The 25,175-nt window shown below is 39.1% G+C and overlaps 1 protein-coding gene across 1 annotated transcript in view; it reads right to left on the minus strand.

Annotated features, from left to right (window-relative positions):
* The window catches only part of PTPN11 (protein tyrosine phosphatase non-receptor type 11), a 75,614-nt gene that overhangs the window by 36,191 nt on the left and 14,248 nt on the right, over positions 1–25,175 (minus strand). Inside the window, exons 2-6 of the mRNA XM_036929227.2 lie at positions 20,630–20,752; positions 16,685–16,879; positions 14,798–14,990; positions 11,932–12,048; positions 11,164–11,277 (exon numbers count right to left, since the gene is read on the minus strand). Coding sequence (XP_036785122.1) covers positions 11,164–11,277; positions 11,932–12,048; positions 14,798–14,990; positions 16,685–16,879; positions 20,630–20,752 — 742 coding nt within the window. The remainder of the gene's footprint in view (positions 1–11,163; positions 11,278–11,931; positions 12,049–14,797; positions 14,991–16,684; positions 16,880–20,629; positions 20,753–25,175) is intronic.

Consider the following 25,175-nt stretch of genomic DNA (forward strand, 5'->3'; position numbering starts at 1 on the left):
AAAGTTTTTCATGTGAAACCTTCATAAGAGTGTACATAAATGATACCTTAATAAAAAAAAAGATTTTTTTTAAAGCATAGCTACAAGAGTATATATATATTGGATAGGTGGGGAGGGGTGGAAACAGGAAATAAGATTAGTGAAATGCTCAGAGGTGTTAAAGCTAGGTGTTGGGAAAAAGATTAGCACGCTATTTTTCTTTACTTTAGGGTGTTTGAAAACTTCACTAATAAAAGAGGGTGTTTATAAACAAACTAATAATAAATTAAAATGTAAAAGCTCCTATAAACTCTCTCCCCACCCCACTCATGGCTGCGGCCTCCGCGGCAGGCTCCAAAACCAGGCCTCTACCAGGTCTGAATAAAATTCTGTTTTCCTTTGTCATCTGTCCTTTCTTCAGAGCAACACTGCAATTCTCAGTCCATCTGCTTTACTGCAGACTCTGCAGCATTACCAGGCACCACAGGTGGATGAAAGCCCCTACTTCCTGACGCGACACTGCACGGCCTGTCACCATTTCTCTGCAGTGGATTTTGGGTTGCTTATCCTGAGCAAGTCCACAGCACCCCCAAGGCCTGATGGGGAAGCTGGAGACTCGTCACCAGAGAAGGTCCCAAGCAACAGGCAAGCACTAACAAAGCACCGCGAGGGTTAACACCAACCCAAAATGTGGTTCCCTTCCAGGTACTGGTTGTAAGCCAAGTGTAAGCAGGAAAGGAATTAACACGGCATGGACCCTGGAGAACGGGTTCTGACACATGAAATGGCAGTGAACAGCACTAGACAAATCTATAATTAAGTGTGTAGTTAATTACATGGTGTGGAACTGAGGGAGTGAGAAGAGTGAAAATTAAGTTTAGCAGGTTTCTGGGAGGTGCTGAGGCTTGAAGCAGGGCAAGGTTTTAGATGGGTGCAAGTCAGAAAGGAAGACATCCCCACGAGTTAGGGGACACGACGCAAGGTGGCTAAGAGGCCAGGGCTGGTGGGAGGGTGAAGGAGACTGGCCGCCGAGTCTGGAAGCTGTGCACTAGGAAGGGTTAGGCATGAGGTCGGATGAGGAGAGGAAGTTCAAGGATGGAGGGCCTCGGGAAGGAGGCAAAGACTCCTTAACGACTGAGTGAGAAGCAGCACAATGTGGTGGCAGACTTGGAGTCAAGTCCACCCTGGAGTCCAGCCAACCATTTGCCCATCACATCACTGAAGACAATGTTCTCACTTCTGAGCTTCAGTTTCTTCATCTTCAGAATGAAACACTATGTCTCAGGTAGGAAATGGGGAGCCACTGAAGGTCTCTGAGCAGAACAGAGACAGGAGAAATGCCAAGAGCAGATTAGCATGAAGGCTGAATGGAGGGCCAGATGCAGAGAGCTGAAGTCAAAGGACAGCTCGCATCTCCTGGGGTTATGAGCACCTGCAACCCCTGCATCAGGCAAGACTCCTGTCTCTGCACTTCCACCTGTGGGCCTCGCTGCCTTCATCTCTGAGTCCAGGGATTACTCTCCTACCTCACAAGATATGGGGATGTAATGAGATGACCTTGGTGCCACAGGCTCCACCAAGCAGAAAATAAATGCTAGCTTCCCTCCTCCCTTTAAGACCAGAAAGACATCAGGAAAGAAAAATCAGCAGGAGTTGGTGAATGACAAGGTATGGAAGAAAGGGGAAGCTGAGCTAAAGGATGCTCTGAGGATTCCAGACCACAGGGCCAAGGAATAAACAAACAGTATGACTACCAGAGAAGTAAAAGGGGATATTTGGTTTAAAGTGAGAAATAACAGGTCCTGTTATAAATGTTTGAGTTTGAAGAGATATGACAGCCAAGAAGAAATGTGGAGGCACATTCAAAAGGCCAAACCAGAGCCCCCATGCAACATCATGGAAGGAGTAATGAGAACAGGATGCACATGTGCTCCCCAGCAAAGAGCAGATCTCAAGCAAGATGAGCAGAGGGCCCAGATCACATCTTGGAGGACACCAGAATGAGCAGGTCAGGAAAAGAAAAGGCAACAAACAGTGGCACAAGGAGGGAAAGAAGGAATACACCCATCGGAGAAACCAAGAAAAGGAAACTGTGGCAATGAGGAACTGGACAGCTGTCTCACAAACAGCACACAGAAGAGAAAGGCTGGAGAGAAGACCATCTGTATTACAGTGAGAAAGCCACTGGCATCTTCTGAAAGTGTTATTTCGGTATGCTGGGGGAAGTCACATTCACATTCCCAGGTTAAAGAAGGAAGGAGCTGAGAAGAAATGGAAGCCACAGCGCAGGCCCGCTGGGTGAAGAAGACAGAAGGATGATGGGTGCTGAGAGCAGGGCCAGTAGCTTAAAGGCAAACGCAGATGGGAAGCAGAGACGTCCAAGCCCTGGAAGCACCTCTGGTTCTTACAGTCTCTGTAAAGATGGCAAGTGGCTCCAGCAAATTAAACTAACCCTGAAGAGAAAATGTACACCAGAGGGGCAAAGAACAGGAGAGAGAGAAAGACACTGAAAAGCAAAGAACCCAAAGGCAACAAAGGAACTTCTCCAGAATGGAACTTGTCGCCTAAACCTCTGACTGCCGCAGTGCTCTGCCACAGGAAGGCAGCGGCTCTTCTGTTAAGCAGCTGGGAGCTCAGGCTGACATGGAAAATCTTGGTTACAGCTCAGGCCTGTCAGCCGAGAGCATTTTTAAGCACAGGCCAGAGTCCTGGTTGGGGGCTGCTGTTCAGTGTGGTGTGGCTTAGTCACCAAGGGGGAGATTTCCACTAGAGATCAACAGCAGGAATTTATTCGAGACACAGCTTTGGGGTGCAGTTAAAGTCTTATTTCTATAAAAACTTCTAACCATCTCCAAGTAGAATTTATAGCTCCACTGAGCAGGATGTAATCACTTCAAAGAAATCAAAATGGACTATGTGTTTGCAGATAGGCACGAGCTCCCCCTGGAGACACGTCGGTTGGCAGAGCTGCTGGAGGAATCCAGGACATTACTGTAGCTGCCAGTGAAATGACTGCAACGCTTATGGATAACTGAAAACAGCTTCAGATAGTGATGGAGGGGAGAGGCTTGTATAACAATGCAACAGTGCTGGGCTCTGAAAAAAAAAATCAAATTACTATGAAGAACCAGATGTAAAAGGCCGGGAAAAAGGACCCCAATTAATCAGGTGGTGTGTGTGTGTGTGTTGGGGTTTTTTTTTAATCAGAAAGTTCAAAACTAAAATTTTCCTGAAACTCATCACTGCCACTCTGAATCAGATCCTCTTGGCCAAGTGTGCAATGGGGTCTCAACTAAAATGTGCATCCACCAAGCCTCACACAGGGAGTCCAAATGGCAACTGAATGCGAGTGAAGAAGAATAACTCAAAGCAAAGCCTGGAACATTCCACCACACTTTTAAGCATCAGAAAGCTGTTCCCTATGAATATACGCAAAGGGTCTGAATCCCATACAACTCTCTACTGAAAACAGCTCAGTCAACTCTCAACACAAATACCCATTTTGTGCCTACTGTATGCCAGGCTCTCGTCTACATATTGGGGCTACAGAGAACCAAATGGGATATCTGTCCTTGTGGGGTCCACAGACTGATCTGGGTTATTTTCTTAGATAATACACACAGAGCAGACATAAAATTGCAGGATCAAAGTACATCTCTTTATTTGTGCACCATCAGTTTCATTTCAGCAAAACCTTTCTTTACTCCAATAGACTTAGTAATGCTATCTGTTTCTATGGATTCATAGTACAAGACAAATATTAAACCAATAACCACACAAATTTTTCAAGAAGTCCTAGGATGGCAAGTACTACAAGGGAAAGGATTTGCTGCTACAGGCACATATGACAGGAAGAACCAGTCCAGGTCTGGGGACAGGGATCAAGGAAGGGTCCCTGAGAAAATGACCTGAGGCTGGGGCCTGAGAATGGCAAGACCAAGGGAGGAAGGAAGAACATTCTAACACACAATCCCACTCCTAACACCATAGAAATAGATGAAGAATCTTATTTCCATGAGATATCTAACAGACAGTTCCAACTTTAACATGTCCAAAATGAAAGTTGACCACCTGCCCCCAAACCCACTCCTCCCAGTCTCTCCATCTAAGTAACTGGTGACTCCATCCTACCAACTGCTCAAGCCAAACTTTCATCTAATCCTCACCTCAGCTCTGTCTTACCACAAATCTGTCAACTCTACTTTCAAATACTGACAAGTCTACCTTCAAAATATCTCGAGGACCAGACCGCTTCCACTGCTGCTGCTCTGATCCAAGCCACATTTCTCTGCTTGGATTATTGGAATTTGCCCCTTGCTAGTCTCCCTGCTTCTATCCTCCCCGTAGACTGTACTCCATGAGGCAGCCAGAGTGATCATGTCACTCCTGTACTCGAAACTCTTCACAGACTTTCTATCTTTCTCTATTTTGCGGGGTGTCTGCCCAACTCCCTACATTCCTCCTCTCAGAGAACCATTTTTTTCCCCAAGTAAAAGCTGGCAGCCTTACACTGGCTCTGTGATCTGAGCCCTCCACTATTGCTCAGCTCACGTTTCTCTCCTGCCCCCTCCTCTCCAACTCTACTGGCCAGTCTGTTGATTGTGCCACATGGTAAGCACATTCCCACATCAGGGCCTTTGCACTTGCTGTTCTCTTTGGAATTTTCTTCCTGAGGTTATGGAAGTATATGGAAATATTCCCTATTTCCATTAGGTCTCCGCTCAAATGCCACCCTGCCGGAGAGATGTAAAATAGTAATGCCCCCACAAGCACACCCTTCTGATCTTGCTCTACTTGATTTTCTCCATAGCACTTACTACCACCTCACGTGCTGAGTATTGACCCATTTGGTTGTTTACTATCTGCCTCTCCCAATTGACTATAAGCTCCACAAAGATAAAAACTTTGATTTGTTCCCTGCTACATCCCAGAACCTAGAACAGAGCCTAGCACAGAGTCTGTGCTTAATAAATTTTGCTGAATGAATGAATGAATGATTCATGCCACCACCAGTGTCTACTGTTTGTGGTAGATCTTTTGGGGGTGTCTGTCCAACTCCCTACAATCCTCATCTCTGAGAAGTGTTTTTCCCCAACCATGGTGGTACATGCAGACATAGCTTTTCTATGTGACCGAGCCCTTGGCACTGTTCCTTGGACCAGAGCTGGAAGGCAGTTGAACCAATGAGAATCTCTGAGACTTTGGTTCCTAGTTTTGATATCTGAAAGGGGCTAGAAGTAAGGTTTGTAAGCCAAGAAGCAGAGAAATCTGCTGAAGGAGAATAAGACTAAAAAAGGTATGTGGAGGGCAGGGATACTAGGTACAGAGCAGGCAGCGAGATGGGGGAGGTGGGCAGGGAAACACCGGGGCTAAAAGACCGTAGGCAGCAAGATTTCTATTCTCAACTTGCATTTGCATCCTGCAGGCAGACGCACTATCCAGGCTCAGCCCAGCCCACAGTGCCCCCTGGCAGGTCAGGCCTAGAGGACTCAAAAGAGAAGAACAGGCACAGAGGGCAAATATCCTGTAAAGACAGCTGTGCAGGAGGTGTCTCACTATGATGTGCCAGGGATGAATTCAGGTTAGGTAACTTGCACATCACAAGGACACAAAAATCACAGCATCATAACCTGCCTTTTCATTTATTTAGCGTCAGTCTCATCTTAGCAGAACTTTGCTTCATTTCAGCAAATCTAGAAATACTATTCACCTCTTTACATTCATGAGCAGAGACACGCAGTAGACACAAGATGTTTATACAATCAGAAATGGGCAATCTCTGGGAAAAATCAGAGACTTGGGTTTGCAATGTTTTGATCATACAACATATCCTAGAAAATCACCACCCGGAATTTATTTCAGGAGCAAAGGAAAAAAGAACCAAAGAGCTTCCCAAGAGACTTTTTATTTTAAGATGCATCACATATAAAAAAATTTCCTAAGAGTTGTCTGGGGCAACATCCCTGAAAGGACACATAAAGTTTTACAGATAACCAGGAATCAGGCACACAGATAAACAAAACACAGCTGGCAGAGTTAAATTACCAATAGCACTGCAATTTAAAGCTCTGGTTCAATTTAAAGACCATGAGGGCACAAAGTATGAAGAAACTGAATCCAAATTTATTGCCTTCCAGGCAACAACAAAGGTACAATCACTGAAATAATGATGCCTTGCTGCTGTGGATCAAAGTTCAGTTTCAGAGGATTTAGATTATAATGAATCTCTGCTTCCACATATCTAATTTTTTCTATAATGGTTTGTTCTGTTCTTAGCCTTATTCCCCTGGCCCCAATCTTAACGGGCAGTTTGTCAAAATTGACTTGACTTGAGAAGCAGGTACATAAACAATCTAGAGAGCAGGCCTTCAGCTATTTAGATCTAGCTTCAGTTTAATGAAACGTTAATGCCCTGATTCGGTGTGTGACAATTTATCATGTCGGCCCGGCCTCTCAGAACTTGTACAGTACAGATGAGATCTTGTTTTTTTCCATTTCCCCCAAAAGCCAATTCAATTTTCCCCCTTTTGTTGTTAAATGTATAACATGACCTGCATTTGAGATGTCACAGAGTAAAACCATAGGTCAGCATCTAGAATCAACCTTCTGTTTCCTTGGCCAAAGTCAGGCTAGGAGTTCTTTCACATCTTGACCCCACTGGTGGGATCACGAAAAATACCCCTGTTGCCACAAGCTCTTTGGGAAGGTTTGACATTATTTCCCTAAGCATTGCCTAAGTGAACTTATTGTTCAAGAATCCACCACTGTGCTAGACACCCAGCACGAGGCTGTAATTTTTGTTAAAAGTTCATAGTCACTTCACAGGAAAGTGGCTAAAGAAATGATCAACTCAGCAACCATTTTAAAAAGAAGTGTAACTGGATCTATTACAAAATAGTTTATTATTTTATGTATTTACTCAAATTGTATTTAACTTTAATTAAAAACAGCAGTTTTCAGACTTCAAATATGCTAGCCAAAATCACGTATGATATATAATCAAAATTAAAGATGCGTAACAACCATTATTTTTTAACATGAACATTTTTAAAAATGTTAATATTAATAATAGCAAAAATAAGAAAAGACGCATGCATAAGGCAATTCATTGTATCCTCTTTGTAACACTTTTGGAATGCCCATCAATAGGTTGAATAAACTATGGTAACATCCACACAATGGAGTACTAAGCAGTAAAAATGAATGAAGACCATCTCTAGATACTATTACTGAGTGGTCTCCAGGATAGTGAAAAAAGCAAGGTTGGAAAAAAGTGTGTAAAGTTATGCTACTGTTTATCTTCAAAAGAGTGAGAATATGGAAATAAATACATATTTCCTTATACTTTTAAGAATGTAATGCTAACCTAAGCTTTTTAATAAATGGCTGTAAATATAAGGAGATCATAGGAATAGAAGGTAGACTTCTTTGAATATACTTTTTAGATTTGACTTTAGAATCAGAGGCAATACCTTATATAATTATAAGTAAAACTTTATAGAGTAAAAGTTATAAAACCTAAACCTAAAACTAAACAAATAACTGTATATCTAGTTAGTGTATAACCACAGAGAAGAATATTACAAATGAGTTTAAAGCAGAGGAATTTGACTATACATCTCTGAAGGATTTATGCTAAGAATTTTTTTAATGGAAAAAACTATTAAGCTGTTCAGCAATCATATTATTGGGGTAGCAGAAGTCCTATTAGTCTAAGACTACTGTGTGTACAATGTGGGATAAAGCAAATAAGTAATCACATTATGGCTTCAAGAGGTGGGATTTTTAGCACAGGAGAGAGGAGATACAGAGTTAAGATCAATGAAGTTAGTAAAAACCCTGAAGTCCTATTTGAAAATGGAAGTACCATTTGAACTCAAAATGTATTTTATTTCAAGAAAAAAAGTTTTTCTAGATCTACCCATTGGGAAGGAAATAACCAATCTAGTAGCAATGAGCACTTCTGATTCCCAGACTACAGTCTCTAAATACTACTTCTCACAAAATGAAGGAAGAGATGGAAAAAAGGAGGAAAACGAGAGAGGGAGAAAAGCTAACCCACTCCATGGAGAAATGACTGATTCCAGTTCTGACACAGGAAATGTGTAACAACTGATCACACCGGAAAGTAAGAAATCTATCAAAACTACTACAGCTGTTTAGGAAGAATTAGAAGCAATGTATAAAGGCTCCCACTGGCCAAAAACTAAGATAATTTGGTATTATTGATAATAAATATCATTAAAATAAACTAATAAAAATGATAATAAAGGCCACATATAAAGCACACCACATCTGCTGAAAAATCCATGAATACATATTGATAACAGAAAAACTGCAGATAACGCTATTTTAAAAGCTGGTTAGTGAAAAGGTAAAGAATCAAGCACTTATCCTGTCTTGGTGACAAAAAGCTTATCTTTCTAGAAATATTCCCACTAATAAATGAAGAAGGAATGATAAAGTTAGGACACCACACTCTTATACCTCTTAGGAGTGAATACATCTAGGCAATATTTAACAGTGGCTGTTAAGAAAATAGAGAAAAAACAGGACATAAGTACCTCCTAACAAACTACCACATATGCAGTCTTGCCAAAGAAAAACTGGATCAACAAAGCCTCTGGATATTTCAACTTAGAAGAAATATAAGGGACAATGAAACATGTTAAACTCCACCATAATGACACACCCAGCAAAATTCTGACTACAAGTAACTCTCAAGACAAAGGATGTGCTTTCTCCAGTAACAAAAACAGCCAACAACAAAAAAAGAAGGTGCTATAGATTTACTTTTACATGATGTCCCCACCAAATTCATATGTTGAAATCCTAGCCCCCAGCAGTGATGATATTAGGAGGTTGGGCCTTTGGGAGGTTCATTAGGTCATGAGGTTAGAGCCCTCATGAATGGCATTAGTGCATTTAAAAAAGACACCCCAGAGAGCCCTGTGAGGACACAGAGAGAAGTGTGCAGCGTGGAAGGGATCCCTCACCTAACAGTGCTAGCTCCCTGATCTTGGACTTCCAGAACTGTGAGAAATAGATTTCTGGTGTTTGCACACTACCCGGTCTGTATTATTTGTTGTAGCAGCCTAAATGGACTAAGATAGAGGGAGAGGGGGAGGAAGGAAGGGAAGTGAGGATGGAGGCGGTACAAAGCACAACTTAAGATTTTAAAGAACTATATGTGGAGCTCATTTGACTAATGAGCCAACAAACAAAATTTTTAAAATCATGATACAACTAGCATAATCTGAACAATGACCAGATATTTGATGAATTTTTATTTTTTTATATGTAGTAGTAGTATCTGGGTTAATTTTTTTAAGAATAATTCCATAAATGCTGATGTATTTATGAATAAAATAATAGAGCTGGGGTAATTGGAGAAGCTGACATATGGAGGTTCTTTATACAAATCTATTTTATTTGTATAAGATACAAATAAAAGATTTTTTCATAATCAACTAGGAAAAAGTACTTCCTAACTCAATTAAGTGTGTGTATATGGCAATCAGGAAAAGAGTCACAGTGAAGTGACTGATACATATTAATATTACCAAATTATTGTTAATAGCTTTAGGTGTGATATTGATATCCTGGTTATAATCTTCTGAGATGAAATAGCTGCAGATGAAATATGACATTTGGGATTTGTTTCAAGATAAGCTAATGCCAGGGGAATGAGCAGGGTGTTGTTAAAAAAGACCAACATATATCACTTGTTAATGCTGGATGATAGGTATATTGTGATTAGACTATTCTCTCTGCTTTTGCATATATTTGAAATTTTACATAATAAAAAGCTTTGAAAAATACGTTTTTCATTCAAATTTTGATGTAAGGTTTCTAAAATTTCTATACTTTTTCGTCTTACCCCGTGAGGCTTTACAAGGACTAAATGAAATGGATGAAATGAAGTGAATGTAATTAAATGAATGTTGAAACACTGCCCTTTATTATCTAGGCCAACAGGATAGAATGAAGAGAACAGTGAACTTCAGACTTAAAAATTCAGATTCATGATGTTTATCATCACTTTTTCATGATGTTTTTTCATTACCGTATTTTCTCTCTCTACTAGAAGCTCCTTAAAGACAGAACCTTGTCCATCTTTCAACACATGTCCTCAATGACTAAGCCAACAACCAGCATATAAGAAGAAACCTCCCTTCAAGTCCCTGTTCAGCAATGTTGAGGCAAGACTGTGACTATTCTATTCTGTAACTGTTCTCAGTGTTACAATTCAATCAACATTTGTGGTGTAAAGGTTAGATAATTTACTTAGCCTGAGCCTCAGGGTCACTTGTAAAATGGAAATAATGAATAGCTCATCAAGTTGATCTGACATACTGTGGTTAAAAGGATTTCATGTGGCCATTCATTCTTTCCACAAATAGTTGTAAATTCTGAAGTCCTACAAAAAGTATGGAATAATCGATCATTGCCATAAGCAAAGTAGTAACAATAAAATGACATAAGCATTACCTAAATATAAATAGTCATTCAACAAGCTAATTTAAGGATTTTCTACTGTATGCTAGGCATTGTGCTACATGCTAGGGATAACTCTGAAGGTAAAAATGGCACAATCCTTGTTTCTGAGAAAGTTTCCTGTCAAATCTATGCAAAGAAAAAGAATGAGATTACAATATGAATTGGTAAGTGACATAACAGAGTCCAACAGGAACACAGCACATTCCCATAGGGGTCATTATCCTACCCAAGTTGGTTTCAGGCAGGAAATCAGTTCATTTAACTTCCCTAAATTATAAATTTCAACTCCCAAATTAAAACCACCATGAGGTTATTTCTTTTACTTATTCACTGCAATAAGGGTATAAATTCCTTCTGAAGACCCCAGCCAAAACTGAAAATCTTCCAAAAGCATTATATACTTTTGTTTTTCTGAGTTTTGGCCAGCAGTCCAAACCAAAAGAGCCAAATGGAACTATTGGCTCATCCATTTCATACTAACTGCCAACATCCTTCTCCCAGAGCACAATGCCCTTCTATTTCAAACAAGCCCCCTCAACAACTTGTTCCATATCAGTCAATGGCTGAATTAAGAAAGGACACAGATTCAAGAGTTTCAGATGCAACTCCAAACGTAAGACCAATTTCTGTTCCATTAAAAATAGTACTTAGTAAGTCATGTAAAAAAATTTTTTAATAACTTACCTCAAATTCTTCCCAAAAGCCTTGCTTGACTTTATCTGTGGTCTCAGCTAATTTGCTTAGTTCTCGAACCCGGCTTTCTATTTCGGCAGCATTGATACGAGTTGTGTTGAGGGGCTAATCAAATTCAGCAGTTGGTGTGAAATGAAGAAAGTATTACAGAAAAGAAGTGTTAATGAAAAAAGAAAAGACTTCTATGCTGGTGTTCAGGAGACAAGGGCAGAAAATTCACAGGACACAGTTTAATTCACAGTAAGTTTTCAAAAACAGTTTCACTTTCTTTTCTGTTCTGTCAGGAACTATCTTTCTTTAATCTCCACACACACTTGCCTCTGCTGATATAAATTCACACCTACTTTTTTTTATAAATAGATCACAATATTCTTTAGAGATGTGATCTAATTTGCCACAAATAAGAGTGAGTTTTGAAATAGCAGTAATTCCAAAGTAGGTAAATGCAATCACCTAAAGGTAACCAAAGGTAGGTCTACAATGAAAACTCGCTTTAAAAACTCTGTAAGGCCTTTTAGAGATACATATGGAGATACTCATTGAAATGAAATAACTGGAATTTGTTCCCATATACTACAGGAGGGCACTGAGCAGAGTTATAAATGAAACAAGATTCGATGACTGAATTATAATTGCAGCTGGGTGATGGATATGTGGAGGTTCACAATACCATTCTCCCTTTGTATATTTGGAATATTCTATATTAGGATTTTTAAAACTCTATAATGAGATGGAGTTTTAGCTTTCCAAAAGGCTCACCTGCTTGAGTTGTAGCACTGTGCCCAATGTTTCTACCATAGGATTCTTCTTGTAATGTTCCACGAGATCTGTCAAAGAATCAAACCGTTCTCCTCCACCAACATCATATTTCAGTTCCTTTCAGGACAAAACACTTACGTCACCTTCATGTTAAATTACTGATTTTCCCAACTGAAGTACAGAGACTAATTCTTCCCCAAATACCAAACAACTGTAGTAGTAAAAAGAGTAAGGATGGTGAAAATGGAGAGGCAGACCCAGTGTGAGAGAGCTCACTATGAGGTGCTCAGTAAGTGACCAACAACCAGTGGGCCACAAGAAGTGTCTTCGTCCTAAGTTAAAAATAGTTAAATGAGAAACAGACTATTTACTTATACTCAAGGCTAATTGACTATATATAGGCTGCTGATTAAAAGGTAAGTAACTTTCTCTCTGAAACACAACAAACTTCAAGGCTGAGGAGGCAACACTGAAGCCCAGTACTCATTTCTTTACTTTTATCTACTAGTGCAAATTTTAAAAGGGAATTATAAACAGAGATCAGAAAAATTTTTGACAAGGAGCTCTGAATAGGGTATTAAGGGAAACAACAGGAAAACAGTTAAACTCAGAAAATACAAAACCCCAGAAACTATATACAAAGATATTTGGGTATGATCTTTTATTTAAAAATAAAACTAGATGGGAGAAGAAGCACTTTCAGAATGACAAAGTAAAGACCTCTGAAAATCTGTTCTTCCATAAAAGCAACAAGACACTGGCAAAAATTGTCTTCAACTTTTTCAGAATTCTAAAAATTGACCAAGAACTTGTAACTGTCCATGGAGCATTTATTCAAGAAAAATGACTGCATCTTGAAAAGAAGAGGAAACTGTGATGTTTTCACTTGCCCTATTCCCACCCACCTCTCCTTAGCTCCTTGGTAGCCTTAAAAATCAACAGCCCATACCACAGCAACTGTGGAAACAAGCAACTGAGCACAGCTAAAGGGGACAGAATGGATTTGGAGAGCTCTCAGGAGACGTATCCCTAGAGAATTACCACGACTTGGCCTATTGAGCAGCTCTCTGGAAAAGCCCTGTTTTCAGAGCTTGATTTTATCTGACCTGACTTAAGAGTTCACTCAACCTGTCTTCAGGGGATCTGCCCAAAACAATCAGCAGCAATTGCTTAGTATCACACTGTCTGAGGTGGCAATACCAATTAGGGCAAATAAGAGCCTGACCAAAAACAGAAAAGTAAAATCTAGGCTCTGAAAAACCTCCAACATATTTTTGACTATCTAGAAGGCCATGTGCATGTGCAGAGCTGTGTGAAGTCAGAAACTATCCAAGAAGGCCCCAATCTTCACTTCTAGCTGACCCTGAGGTTCTGCAAAAGCAGGAAGTGAAGGCTATGGCAGAGTTGCAAACTGCCAAAGCACTGAAGGCGTGCCCCAACACACACTCACAGAACCCCCTTGGGGAAGACTGAGAAGCCTAATAGTTCAAGACATTTAAGGAAATCTCTGACCAATCATTAAATGATCACTAAGCCTATCAAGCAAAGACTTCAGTGGCTGCACATGACAAATACAGGAAAGCCACTAAACACACACAGAGCAACAACTAGAGCGACAACAAATGCTGGGAAGAGAGGGCCTCTGATTTCCAGAGTCACCAGATTATACTGTTTAAAATGTCTTGTTTCCCACAAAAAATTATGAGGCATGAGAAGAAAAGGAAAGCATGTCCATACATAGGGTGGGGAAAAGTCCTCAATAGAAGATGTCCTTGAGAAAAATCCAAAGACTTTAAATCAGTTAGTATAAATATGTTCAAAGAATGAAAGAAAACTATATAAATATAAATAAAATATGAGCATGATGTCTTCTCGAATGGAGAATATCACAAAATCATGCAACAAATGTTCACAGCAGCATTATTCATAATAGCCAAAACATCTATCAATGTTTTAACCAATAAACAAAATGTGGTATACCCAAACAATGGAATATTTGATAATAAAACAAAAGAGTTTACTGACACATGCTACAATAAAGATAAGCCCTGAAAACATGCTACGTGAAAGAAGCCAGACAGAAAAGGCCACATATTATATGATCCCATCTATATGAAATGTTCAAAATAGGCAAATCCATTTAAAAAAAGTAGATTAGTGGTTGCTAAGAGGTAGGAGGAAGAGACATAATGGAGAGTGGCTGGTAATGGACACAGGATTTCTTTTGGGGGTGATAATAATGTTCTAGAATTAGATAGTGTTGGTGGATGCATAATTTGTGAATATTCTAAAAACCACCACATTGTCCACTTTGAAAAAGTGAATGTATGGTATATGAATTATATCTCAATGAAGAAAAATTTAAAAACTGAAGCAGTTGACCAGTCTAAGAAACTGTCATAACAAAGTTTGACATAATTGACCAAGAATCAACCTCCTTGGTCCCATCACCACATTAAAAACAAGAAATACTGAGTTCAAATCTCCCAGCTCCAATGCACGGACTCTGTAATATGAAGGCAAAGGCAGCCACAGACTAGACTTGTAGCAATCCTACAGAGGCCACCACTTTACAAACTGACACTGAGACTGACTCCAGCAAGCATAAACAGATTGAAGACTGCAATGCAGGTGAAGTGCTGAGGCATGATTTGCTCTGTCAGCAATAGACTGGAAATAAATAACTTAATAAAAATTTTAAATGATGAAAAATTATAATAAACAATGTACCCAAAGTGTAGAAGCCCATAACTAAATGAGCAGAGAAAATCTGACTTTTCAAGTGATGATGTCTGTGTCTACTTCCAGCAGAGAAATCACCCAAAGATAATGTTTTGCCGGACCTATAGTTCAAATGGGGCTTTACCTGACAGCGGATCATGACGTGGGTCACTTTAGATTTGCCATCATTGCTCTCCCCCTTGTCATCACCAGTTCGGACAGAGAGAACAAAATCTCCAGGGTGGCTCTGGCTCTCTCGTACCAGAAAGCTACCATGTTTTCCTTTCTCAGTTAATAATTTTTCTGCTTCTTTCCCAGAGAGGTGTCCATGAAACCACCTAAATTTTTAAAAATGAAAATGAATTCAGTTCTGCCATGGGTTCATAGTATTCTGCTGCACAACTACCACAAATAGCCAGCACTCCTAAAGACAATTAAAAAAGACATTTCTCCAAGAGATTGATCAATCTTGCATACAAGATAGAATTTGCATCCCAAGCAGGCAGGCAAGATGACAAAGACGTTAAGAATGATCATTAAACTTCTTAAATGAGCCCACAGTCATTTGTAGAGAAATGTCCTCAATCTTTCACGTTTTCTTTTAAATCTCCCCCATCTTTTAAAATGCAATTTGTCATTTCTCCATGCCCAACCCTAAAAGGATCAGCTATTTAATCACAGCTATTTAAAGAGATTATACCACAAAGCATTGATAGAGACAGAGAATCATCTGAATGTTTGCCCTTGGGATGACAAGTGAACACTACATAAAAAAGGATCTTTATTATTAAGTTAACTCAGGTATTCCAAATATTTTCAACCAATACTTAGCAGCCTCCAAGTTTATGTTGGTATCTTTCTACTGCATTCTGGATTATCATTTTAAACTTTAATACATGTAAGATTTGGAGTATGGGTGATAAATTTTACTAAAAACATGAATTCCCATGACTCACAACCAAAGAGACCAATACACTAAGTTTTAATGGAGCCCAGCAATCTGCATTTTTGACCAGCACACCAGAGTCCTAACATAGGCCTTCAAGGCAGACTCTGAGAGACATTACTCTAGGTAATCTTAGAAAGTATCTTCACATTGTCATATTAATAATGTAATGTGGCTTTTTCCCTCAGGATCTTGGTAAGAAAGCAAGCATTATCATGGCAGATAATGTTAATGGCTTACCACTGAAAGAATATACTTTTGAGTTATTTTTCATCCATCCTCAACTGAACAGGGTAAAAGTTAGAAATAAACAGCACAGAGCTGGCTGACAGCCTTTCACTTGAAGCTACAGTGGTAGGTGGACAAACAAATTACTAGCATATAATAGCACTGACATAAAGGTGTAAGATGAAGAAACCTACGTGAAGATACAAAATATACAAACCTAATTAAGAGACCCTGAATTTCTACCGAGTCAGCAAGGAGACTGGGAATGTAGAAAATCAACAAAATCAACAGAAATGAGGTGAGCCCTAGCACTCATCAGCTTAGTTGTAACACAGAGGGTGGGGGGAAGCTCTGGAATAATACAGCTCCTTTAAGGGTCATTCTCACACATTTGTGGATGTAACATTAAAGAACCAAAAATACAACCTGCTGCAGTCTCTGCTCTTCTACTTCTGAGCTTAAACTGACATCTGTTGGTGGCACAGCTGAATAACTGGTCAGGAGCTACTACAGAGAACTGCCGTGATTTGTTTGTCTCCTTATGTTTCCCTCTCATAACGCTCAATGTTTATCAGATGAATGAAGTTCAATAATCTTAAAATGATGGCAGATACCAAGTATGGCAGGTGCTATTCAGGAATAGTCTGAGACCCCTGGAGAATGAGTGTTAAGTATCTCTGATTGAAGCTTTTGCAAGAAAAGGGCATTCTGAGAATAATCTGATCCTATTATTCTTACTTAATAAACTTTAAAGATTACAGCTTGAGGAAGATTCAAGCCAAACCCCCATAATGCATTCATGTAACACCTGTGCACAGGAGCGCTGCAAAGGCTCTGCATTATTAAAGTGTCACTGACCTTTCAGAGGTAGGGTCTGCACAGTTCAGAGGATATTTCAGCTCAATAACATCTCCATTCTTCTCTTTTAATTGCCCATGATGTTCCATGTAATACTGGACCAACTCAGCCAAAGTGGCAAACTTCTCCCCTCCATACAAGTCATAGTAATCACCAGTGTTCTGAATCTTGATGTGGGTGACTGCTCCATTTCTCCTAGAACAGTCCATTAGAAAGGGGGAACAGACAGATAAGGAGCTATTCTAGTAAAAACAGATCTCATGTTCAATATTAGATTCCACCTAAACCCTGAAACAAACCCAAGTTTACACTTCCAGGTAACAAATGCTGTGAGTGACACAACCACACAACCATCTCAACACAACAGGCTCTATTAGTTTCTTTCCTTTGTACAACCTCTACTTTGAAAGCCTGATTTATCAAATTACATATGTTAAGTGACAATTTTTCTCATCATTTATTAATCAAGACACATATAATTAAAGTCAAACATATATCGAAAACTGAAGGAACAAAACAGCAGTAGACTCACAGACTCCAAGAAGGGACTAGTGGTTACCACAGGGGAGGGGTGGGGGAGGGGGGGGAGGGAGGGAGAAGGGGATGGAGGGGTATTATGTTTAGTACACATGATGTGAGGGGTCACAGGGAAAACACTGTAGCACAGAGAAGGCAAATAGTGAATCTGTGGCATCTTACTACACTGAAGAACAGTGACTGCATTGGGGTATGGGTGGGGACTTGATAATATGGATAAATGTAGTAACCACATTGTTTTTTCATGTAAAACCTTCATAAGAGTGTATATCAATAATACCTTAATAAAAAAATTTTTTAAATAAAATATTATCCCCCCCAAAAAATATACATCAAGCTCATAATCCTATAAATCCACTCCTAAGTATTTTTCCCAAGAGAAATAAAATTGTACAGCTTACCCAGACTCACACAAGAATATTCACTGCAGCCTTATTTGTAATAGAAAATAATTGATAATTCAAATATTTATCACCAAAATGGTAAACAAATAGTTACATACTCATACAATGGAATACCACACAGCAATTAAAAAAAAAACCACTGATACATACAACATGGATGAATCTCAAAAACATAAAGTGAAAGAAGCCAGATACAAAAGAATATACATTGTTATGACTTCATATATATGAAATAGTAAAATAAGCAAAACTAGTCTATGGGGATAGAAATGAGAAAAATGGTTGCCTCTTGGAGGGAGATTATTAAGAGACCCAAAGGTAATTTCTAGGGTGATGGAAATTCTCTGTATTTTGACTGAGGTAGTGGTTGCATGAATAAATATATCTGCCAAAATTCATCTCAGTGTACATTTCCGATACTGTATATAATTGTTATCTTTAAAAATCACTTTAAAGGCACACATAATTAATTGAGTTACTGGCATGAGATGGTTAATATGTTATCCCACTGAATTGACAAGATAGTGGCCAGAAGTTGCTAAAACCTGGTTTTTTAGCTAGCCTCAGCAGTCTGACTATGATTTCCACTGGGTTTTCTGAATGACTTAATACACCTCAAGGGCACCCAATATCACCTTTGTGGACCCAAGGGGTAAGGAACCCCTAAATGCTAACTACTGAGTTACATTTATCTTTAGTCTGACCCTGTAGCATTACTGATGAATATAAACACACTTCAACCAAAAAAAAAAGGAAATTGGGAACTAAGGAAAATTACAAAAATCATTCTGTAATATAATTGACACTATCTACTTCTATTTTTCAGAGACAACCTTTTTTCAGTGAGTAAGAAAAAGGCACTTCAGATCATTCTCCTCCGGCTACAACTGACTCTATTCTAACACTTGAGCTTTCTATTTTTAGCTTTTACTTAATGACATAACACAAAGATACTTCAGGTATGGACTAGACCAGTATACAGCAACACAAATGGATCTCAAAAACTTGATATTGCAAGAAGCATAGTGCGGAATGATATGCTTAGCATATACCACTTATGAAAATTTAAAAACACACACAAATAATATTATGTATTATTCATGACACATACATATTTTATTACTATAAATATTATATTACTATTTACAGATTATATGTACATTACAAATATATTTACTTTTTTAAATGAACAAGAGAGAAATACACCAAACTCAAAATAGTAGCTGCATCTGGGACAAAGGGAAGAACAGGATCAAGGGTAGAGAGTGAAGAGAAATTTTGCTTTATCTTATATTTCTTTTGAAGAAAAAAACAACTGGTGGTAAGTACAACATGGGTGATTTGTGCATATCTTTTGCATTTTTCTGTATTTTTTTCATCAAAATTAAAAAGGGGGATTTTCCTTGGCGAACTGAATACAAAAAAGAGAATCATCAATTTTTCAGCATGGCACAGGGAACACTGGCAGAGAACCAGAACAATAAATATTATAGATGCATGTGTGCGTATACACACACAAGCACATATATAACAGCATCTATAACGTTTTATATATAGATATGTATGGAAACAAAAAAAGTGAAACATGGCAGTGTGATGAGTTGTTAAAAGAACTGGTTCTAAGACAGTTCACAAAAAAGATATACAAAAGGCCTTAAAACTTATTTAAAGATATTCAGCTTCATCACAAGAGAAATGAAAATTAACATTCACTGACATACCATTTCTCACCTATCAGGTTAGTAAAAACGAAAAAACTGACAACACTCAACCAGTGAAGCTGTGGGAAAAATCAGTGGTGCCCTCATACCTGGCTGTGGGGGTGCAAAATGGTGCAGTCACTACAGAGGGAAATTTGGAAAAAACTATTCTATATATATATTTATTATCCGCCCCCTGTACTAAATAAAACAGAAGTAAAAGCGGACAACAGGGGCTCATCAAGAAATGAATCTACCCCAAAAAGGGACTTCCCAAGTCCCAAAGGGATCCTAAACAAATGCTCAAGATCATGTTTTACTTACTTCTTGATTTAAAAATAACAGTGATAAAAACAAACTTATAAAGCAGTTCAGTTTCAGCTCCTGGAATGAGCGAATGTAAAGAGTAAGTATACAAGACCAAGTCAATTGCCAGAAAAACTCTCTCACCCCTGCTCAGGGACATGTAACAGGATGCTAGCAATACTGTTAAAAAAAAAATTTAAACAAAGTAAAAACAACCCAATGTCCAACAAATGAGGACTGGACAAACTGTGGTATGTTTATACGATTTGAAGAATATATAGCCATTAAAATTCATAATTATGTCTCTATGTATCAGCATAGAACTCATAACATTTTAAAAGAAAGCTATAGGAATAATGCAAACATTACAAGGCTATGGATGTGAATTCTAAAAACACACAGACCAACTTCATACTGTTCACACAAGTACAAATGCAGGACGAGAATAAAAACATGTTCAGGAAGGATATATGCCAACCTCTCGGTGGCGGTTTCCTCTGGGGAAAGAAGGACAGGGACAGGACTGTGCAGGGGAACAAGAGGACCACAACTTCCTCAGTGATGTTTTATTTCTTGAAAGAGAAAAGTGATCTGAAGAAACTCTTCTTAAAAAGGATTTTTTCCACTAAGCAAACAATAGAAGGGAAAGGAAAAACACAGGGAGCCAGGTTCGGGATGAGTGGAGCCAGGACCAGGCAGTGGGTGACGGAAGAACTCGTTGTGCTCTGCTTCAGCTCAGCCGCAGGGGTCTCTGAAGGAAGAAATGCCCACCATCACTCCCCTTCTGCTGCTGAATCCCAAGCCCCCACCCTCAGGAGGCCAAGCCTTGGATCCCACAGGCAGGCCTGAGTACCGACTGAGCTGCGGGCCAGGCCTCGCCGCAGGGCAGCAGGCAGGCCTGCAAACTCTAAATTAGAGTAACAAGTTGTCCAAGTGTGATTTCAACATTTCCTACCTGAGATACACACTCAGCATTCTCTCTTTCTCTTCCAACTTACCTAACAGAAAGTGTGAAGTCTCCGGGGTTACTTTTACTGGGCCTCGCCAAAAAACTACCATCAACTCCTCTTGTCAACAGCAGGTTTTCTGCCTCCACACCAGTGATATTTGGGTGAAACCATCTTGAGAGAGAGAGAAATGAGCAATGAAAACAAAGGACTCTGTCAGTACTACTTTTCACACTATCACAGCTAAAAATGCCAATAGGTAGAGTAGCTAACTAAAATACAAATCCAGACCTCCCCTGTCCCTCCCCCCTCCTCTCCTGGTCACCGCCCCCTCCTCACCTTCCCTTTGGTGGGCGCCTGGGATCCTGTTAACACAGTACTTGGGGACTGGGGTATGGGTAATAAGCCAGTGCACTTGGTGGGCCAAACCCTAAAAGACAGTCCATGTGGTCAGGAGATTGAATGTGTGGAGTGGGTCGAGCAAATAAGTAAATAAATAATGCTTAAGAGATAAGTAAACACTGAAGATAATATGGGAGCCAGGTTTCTCACTACTGGAGAGGGAGATACTGGAAAGGGAGAAAGCCAGAATAAAGCCTGTGGTGTTGGATTAGAATTAGAGGTATCAAAGCAAACTTTAGTTTTAATATACATATATTAAGGTAGATACATATAGAAATACAGGTGTGTGTTTCTGTGTATGTGCATGTGTAAATGTATAGACACACACACATACATATATATTTTTTCCTAGCTCTCTCACCTGAAAGGGCCTGGAAGCAATGATACCCCAGCAGCTATCAGCATACCCAGCACCTTTATCTTGGTTTCTAAATACCACTCTCCAAAAAAGAAACTGGGCTCCTTGGAGAAACAACGCTGATTCCAAGGCTGCGCGTGAAAGTAAGATGAACTTGGAATATCTTATTGTGCCACTATATGAAGAGCGCCAGTGAAAACATTTCAAAAGGATACAGGAGCCAGCCTGAGGGGCCTCCAACTGGCCACATTGGAGACAATCTGTACCTCAAAATAAACAGTGATGTTAACATTATAGCCCACTGAATAAAATAGGAAACAGGGAGTCCATAGAGATATTAATTTTTTAAAACTAATTAAGGATCCTCAAAAAATTAAGCATAGAACTACCATATGATCCAGAAATTCCATTTCTGGATATACAACCAAAAGGACTGAAAGCAGGGACTCAAACAGATATTTGTATACCTGTGTTCACAGCAGCATTAAAAGGTATAAGCAACTCAAGTATCCATTGACAGATGACTGGATAAACAAAAGATGATTATATACATCAATGGAGTATTATTCAGCTTTAAAAAGGAAGGAAACTCTGTCACAAGCTATACCACAGATGAATCTTGAAGACATTATGCTAAGGGAAATACACCAGTCACAAAAGGACAAATACTGTATGATTCTACTTCTCTGAGGTACCTGGAGTTGTCAAATTCAGAGAGACAGGAAATAGAGTGGTGGTGGCCAGGGACTGTGGGAGGAGGAAATGGAAAGTTACTGTTATTTAATGAGTACACAATTTCAGATGGGAATATGAAAATGTTCTGGAGATGGATGGTGGTAATGGTTGCACAACAAAGTGAATGTACCTAATGCCACAGAACTGTGCACTTCAAAGTGGTTAAAATGATACAGCTTATGTATATTTAACCACAATAAAAAAATACACGGGTAAAAGGGAAAGTTCTTTGCAGCAGAATAACAAAGAACCACAGAAAAAAAATATAGAAGGAATAATAGAATTAGAAAATCACCATTTGGCAGCCATCATATTAATAATTCTCACAAGAATCTGCAAGGGAAGCCAAAGCCAGTGGGTGAACATTTCAGGGAGAATATATTTGTAGCAACTAAAAGTTCTTTCCCACAAAATAATTAATTACTTGTTAATTAGCAAGTAAAAATACTAATGGACTTCACAATGGAGAATTTAATAGATACTATCTTAACCAATTGATAAAGCTAACATCACCAGTTATGGGTTAAACTGGCATCAAATGCCTCCAGAAATGCATCAAGAAGAATGCAGTGTCATTTCTGTGACATTTCTGTGAAAAATGCATTATTCTATTCTGAGGGACATCAGGCAAACCTAAAATGAGTGACATTCTACACAACTGACACATGCTCTTCAAAAACAGCAAAAGCATGGAAGAAGGGTGCAGTGAGAGATGTGGAGGGACTTAGAAAACTATCCAGGTTACAGGTCCGTAACAAGACACAGCAATACAATGCATAATTCTAGACTGTGTCATGGCCCAGAGGGGAAGCAGGCAGAGGGAAAAGAAGGGTTTTTGTTGTCGTGTTTTGTCTTTTGCTATGAAGGGTTACAGAAACAAGCTGAAAGGGGGATAGGAATTTGATGAGAGTATTATAATAAATGCACATTTCCTGATTTTGATGGATGTGCTGTGATTATATGTGTAAGTGTCCTTGTTTTTAGGAAATAACACTGAGATATTTTGGAGTAACCATATCATGTCTGCAACTTACTCTCAAAATAACGGTTCAGGATAAAATTATATATACAGTGTATACATCTCAGAATAAAATTATATATATTACATATGTAGCAAAAGAGAGAGAGAAGAGACAAATGTGACACAGTGTTAACTGGTAAATCTGGGTGAAAAGTAAACAGAAATTTTTTGTACTATTCTTGCAACATTTGTGCAAATTTGAAATTATTTCAAAATAAACACTTTTTAAAAACACACAAATAATGATGCACCTGCTTCAAAGGATTCTTCTCTAACTTTCAGCAGGATTTCCTTCATGAATTCCAATGTCACCAAGATTTGTGGTAAGACAGTAATTCTAAAGTCAAAGTGTTCTGGACCTTTATATACTAATTCAATACTCACAGGAGCATAAGTCAATATTAAATGTGAAGTCCTGGTACTGGCAATCAAATGAACTTTTAAGAGACTTCTCAACAAATATTAGTCCAATTTGAGTATTTTACAACAGTGATGGAGAAAGAGAACACAAGGGTGAAAAGCTGTCATAAGTCACGCATTAAGGACACAGAGAGCTCTATAGCACTATGGTTAGGGCTCTGATCACACAGACCCAGTCGTACATCTGAGCTTTCCCACTCAGTAGCTGTGACCTGGGCAGGTTCTTTCCAAAGAACTCAGAGTTCTCCTCTGCAAAATAGAAATGACAGTTCATAGGTTCGTTTTAAGAAAAAACTGAGAGGGCCAGGGAAAGGAAAAAAAAGAAGAGAAACTGAGAGTCTACACAGTAGAATATTATTCAGCCATTAAAAGGAAAGAAGTACTGATAAATACTGTAATTTGGATGAATCTCAACAAAATTATGCTAAATGAAAGAAGCCAGATACAAGAGGCCACATGTTGTATGATTCCACTGATGTGAAATGTCAGAATAAGCAAATGCATAGAGACAGAAAGTAGATCAGAGCAGGGGGGACAGCAAATAGGTACAGGGTTTCTTTTCGAGGTGATGAAAAGTGTCCTAAAATTGTAGTAATTGTTGTGTTGTGTGAATGTACTAAAAACCACTGAACTGCGTACTATAAATGGATGAATTGTATGGTATGTGAATTATATCTCATGAAAGCTGTGGAAAAAAAAGAAACTGGGATAACAAAAGAGAAGGCTTACTAAATCCATTCATTTAACAAACACCTACAGAGCATCTTTCACAGGCAAGGTATCTACGCACTGAGGACAAAGCAGTTAACAAAGTAATATCCCTGTCCTCAAGAAGCTTTTTTTATAATGGAGGAGATAGAAAATAAAAGAAAAAAAAAATGTTAGATGCTGATAAACGCTACAAAGAGGAATAAAGCATTTGTGGGGGTGGGGCACAGAGAGTAGTGAGGTGGTTGGGGAAGGCCTCAGTGATAAGGTGACGTGATCAGACCTGGTAGGAGGATGGCAGCAACATGCAGATACATAGAAGATGAGCACAGCACAGAAGGGGAGGAGTAAGATCAGGGTGTGGGAAGGACATGTCCAAGTATGCAAGAGACCAGTGTGGTTGGAGCAGGAGCAAGGGACAGAGGGTAGGAGATGAAGCCTGTGAGGTAATGAAAAGCCAGATGATGTAGAGCCTCAGAGGACATGATAAAAACTTCAGCCCTTATGAAATGGGAAAGGACTGGAGGGTTTTAAGCAGAGGAGTGACATGATCTAGCTTGCAATTTTAAATCATCTTTTAAGCTACCATGTAAGGATAGCACATAGGTCAGTTAAGAAAGCTACTGTGATAATCCAGGCAAGAAATGACGATGCCAAGGACCAAGGTGGCTGCAGTAAAAGTAGTGACAAATAGTCCAAATAGGAATCTTAAGGGTAGTCAACATGATTTCCTACTGGGTTACATATGGGATGGGAAAGAAAGAACGGCTCTTAGGTATGGGGCCTAGCAAACTAGAAAGTTGGAGGTGCCATGTACAGAGATGTGGAAAAAGGGTGCCTCTAGAACAAGAATACAAACCTTCCTAAATATCCCTCAAAGACCTGTTGTCAACAAAAGAGTAAAAAATATACATATTAAAAATATATATAAATATATATATTGTGAGAAACAG

This window comes from Manis pentadactyla, chromosome 14 (genome assembly GCF_030020395.1).
Source record: "Manis pentadactyla isolate mManPen7 chromosome 14, mManPen7.hap1, whole genome shotgun sequence".
In the NCBI taxonomy this organism is placed as follows: Eukaryota; Metazoa; Chordata; class Mammalia; order Pholidota; family Manidae; genus Manis; species Manis pentadactyla.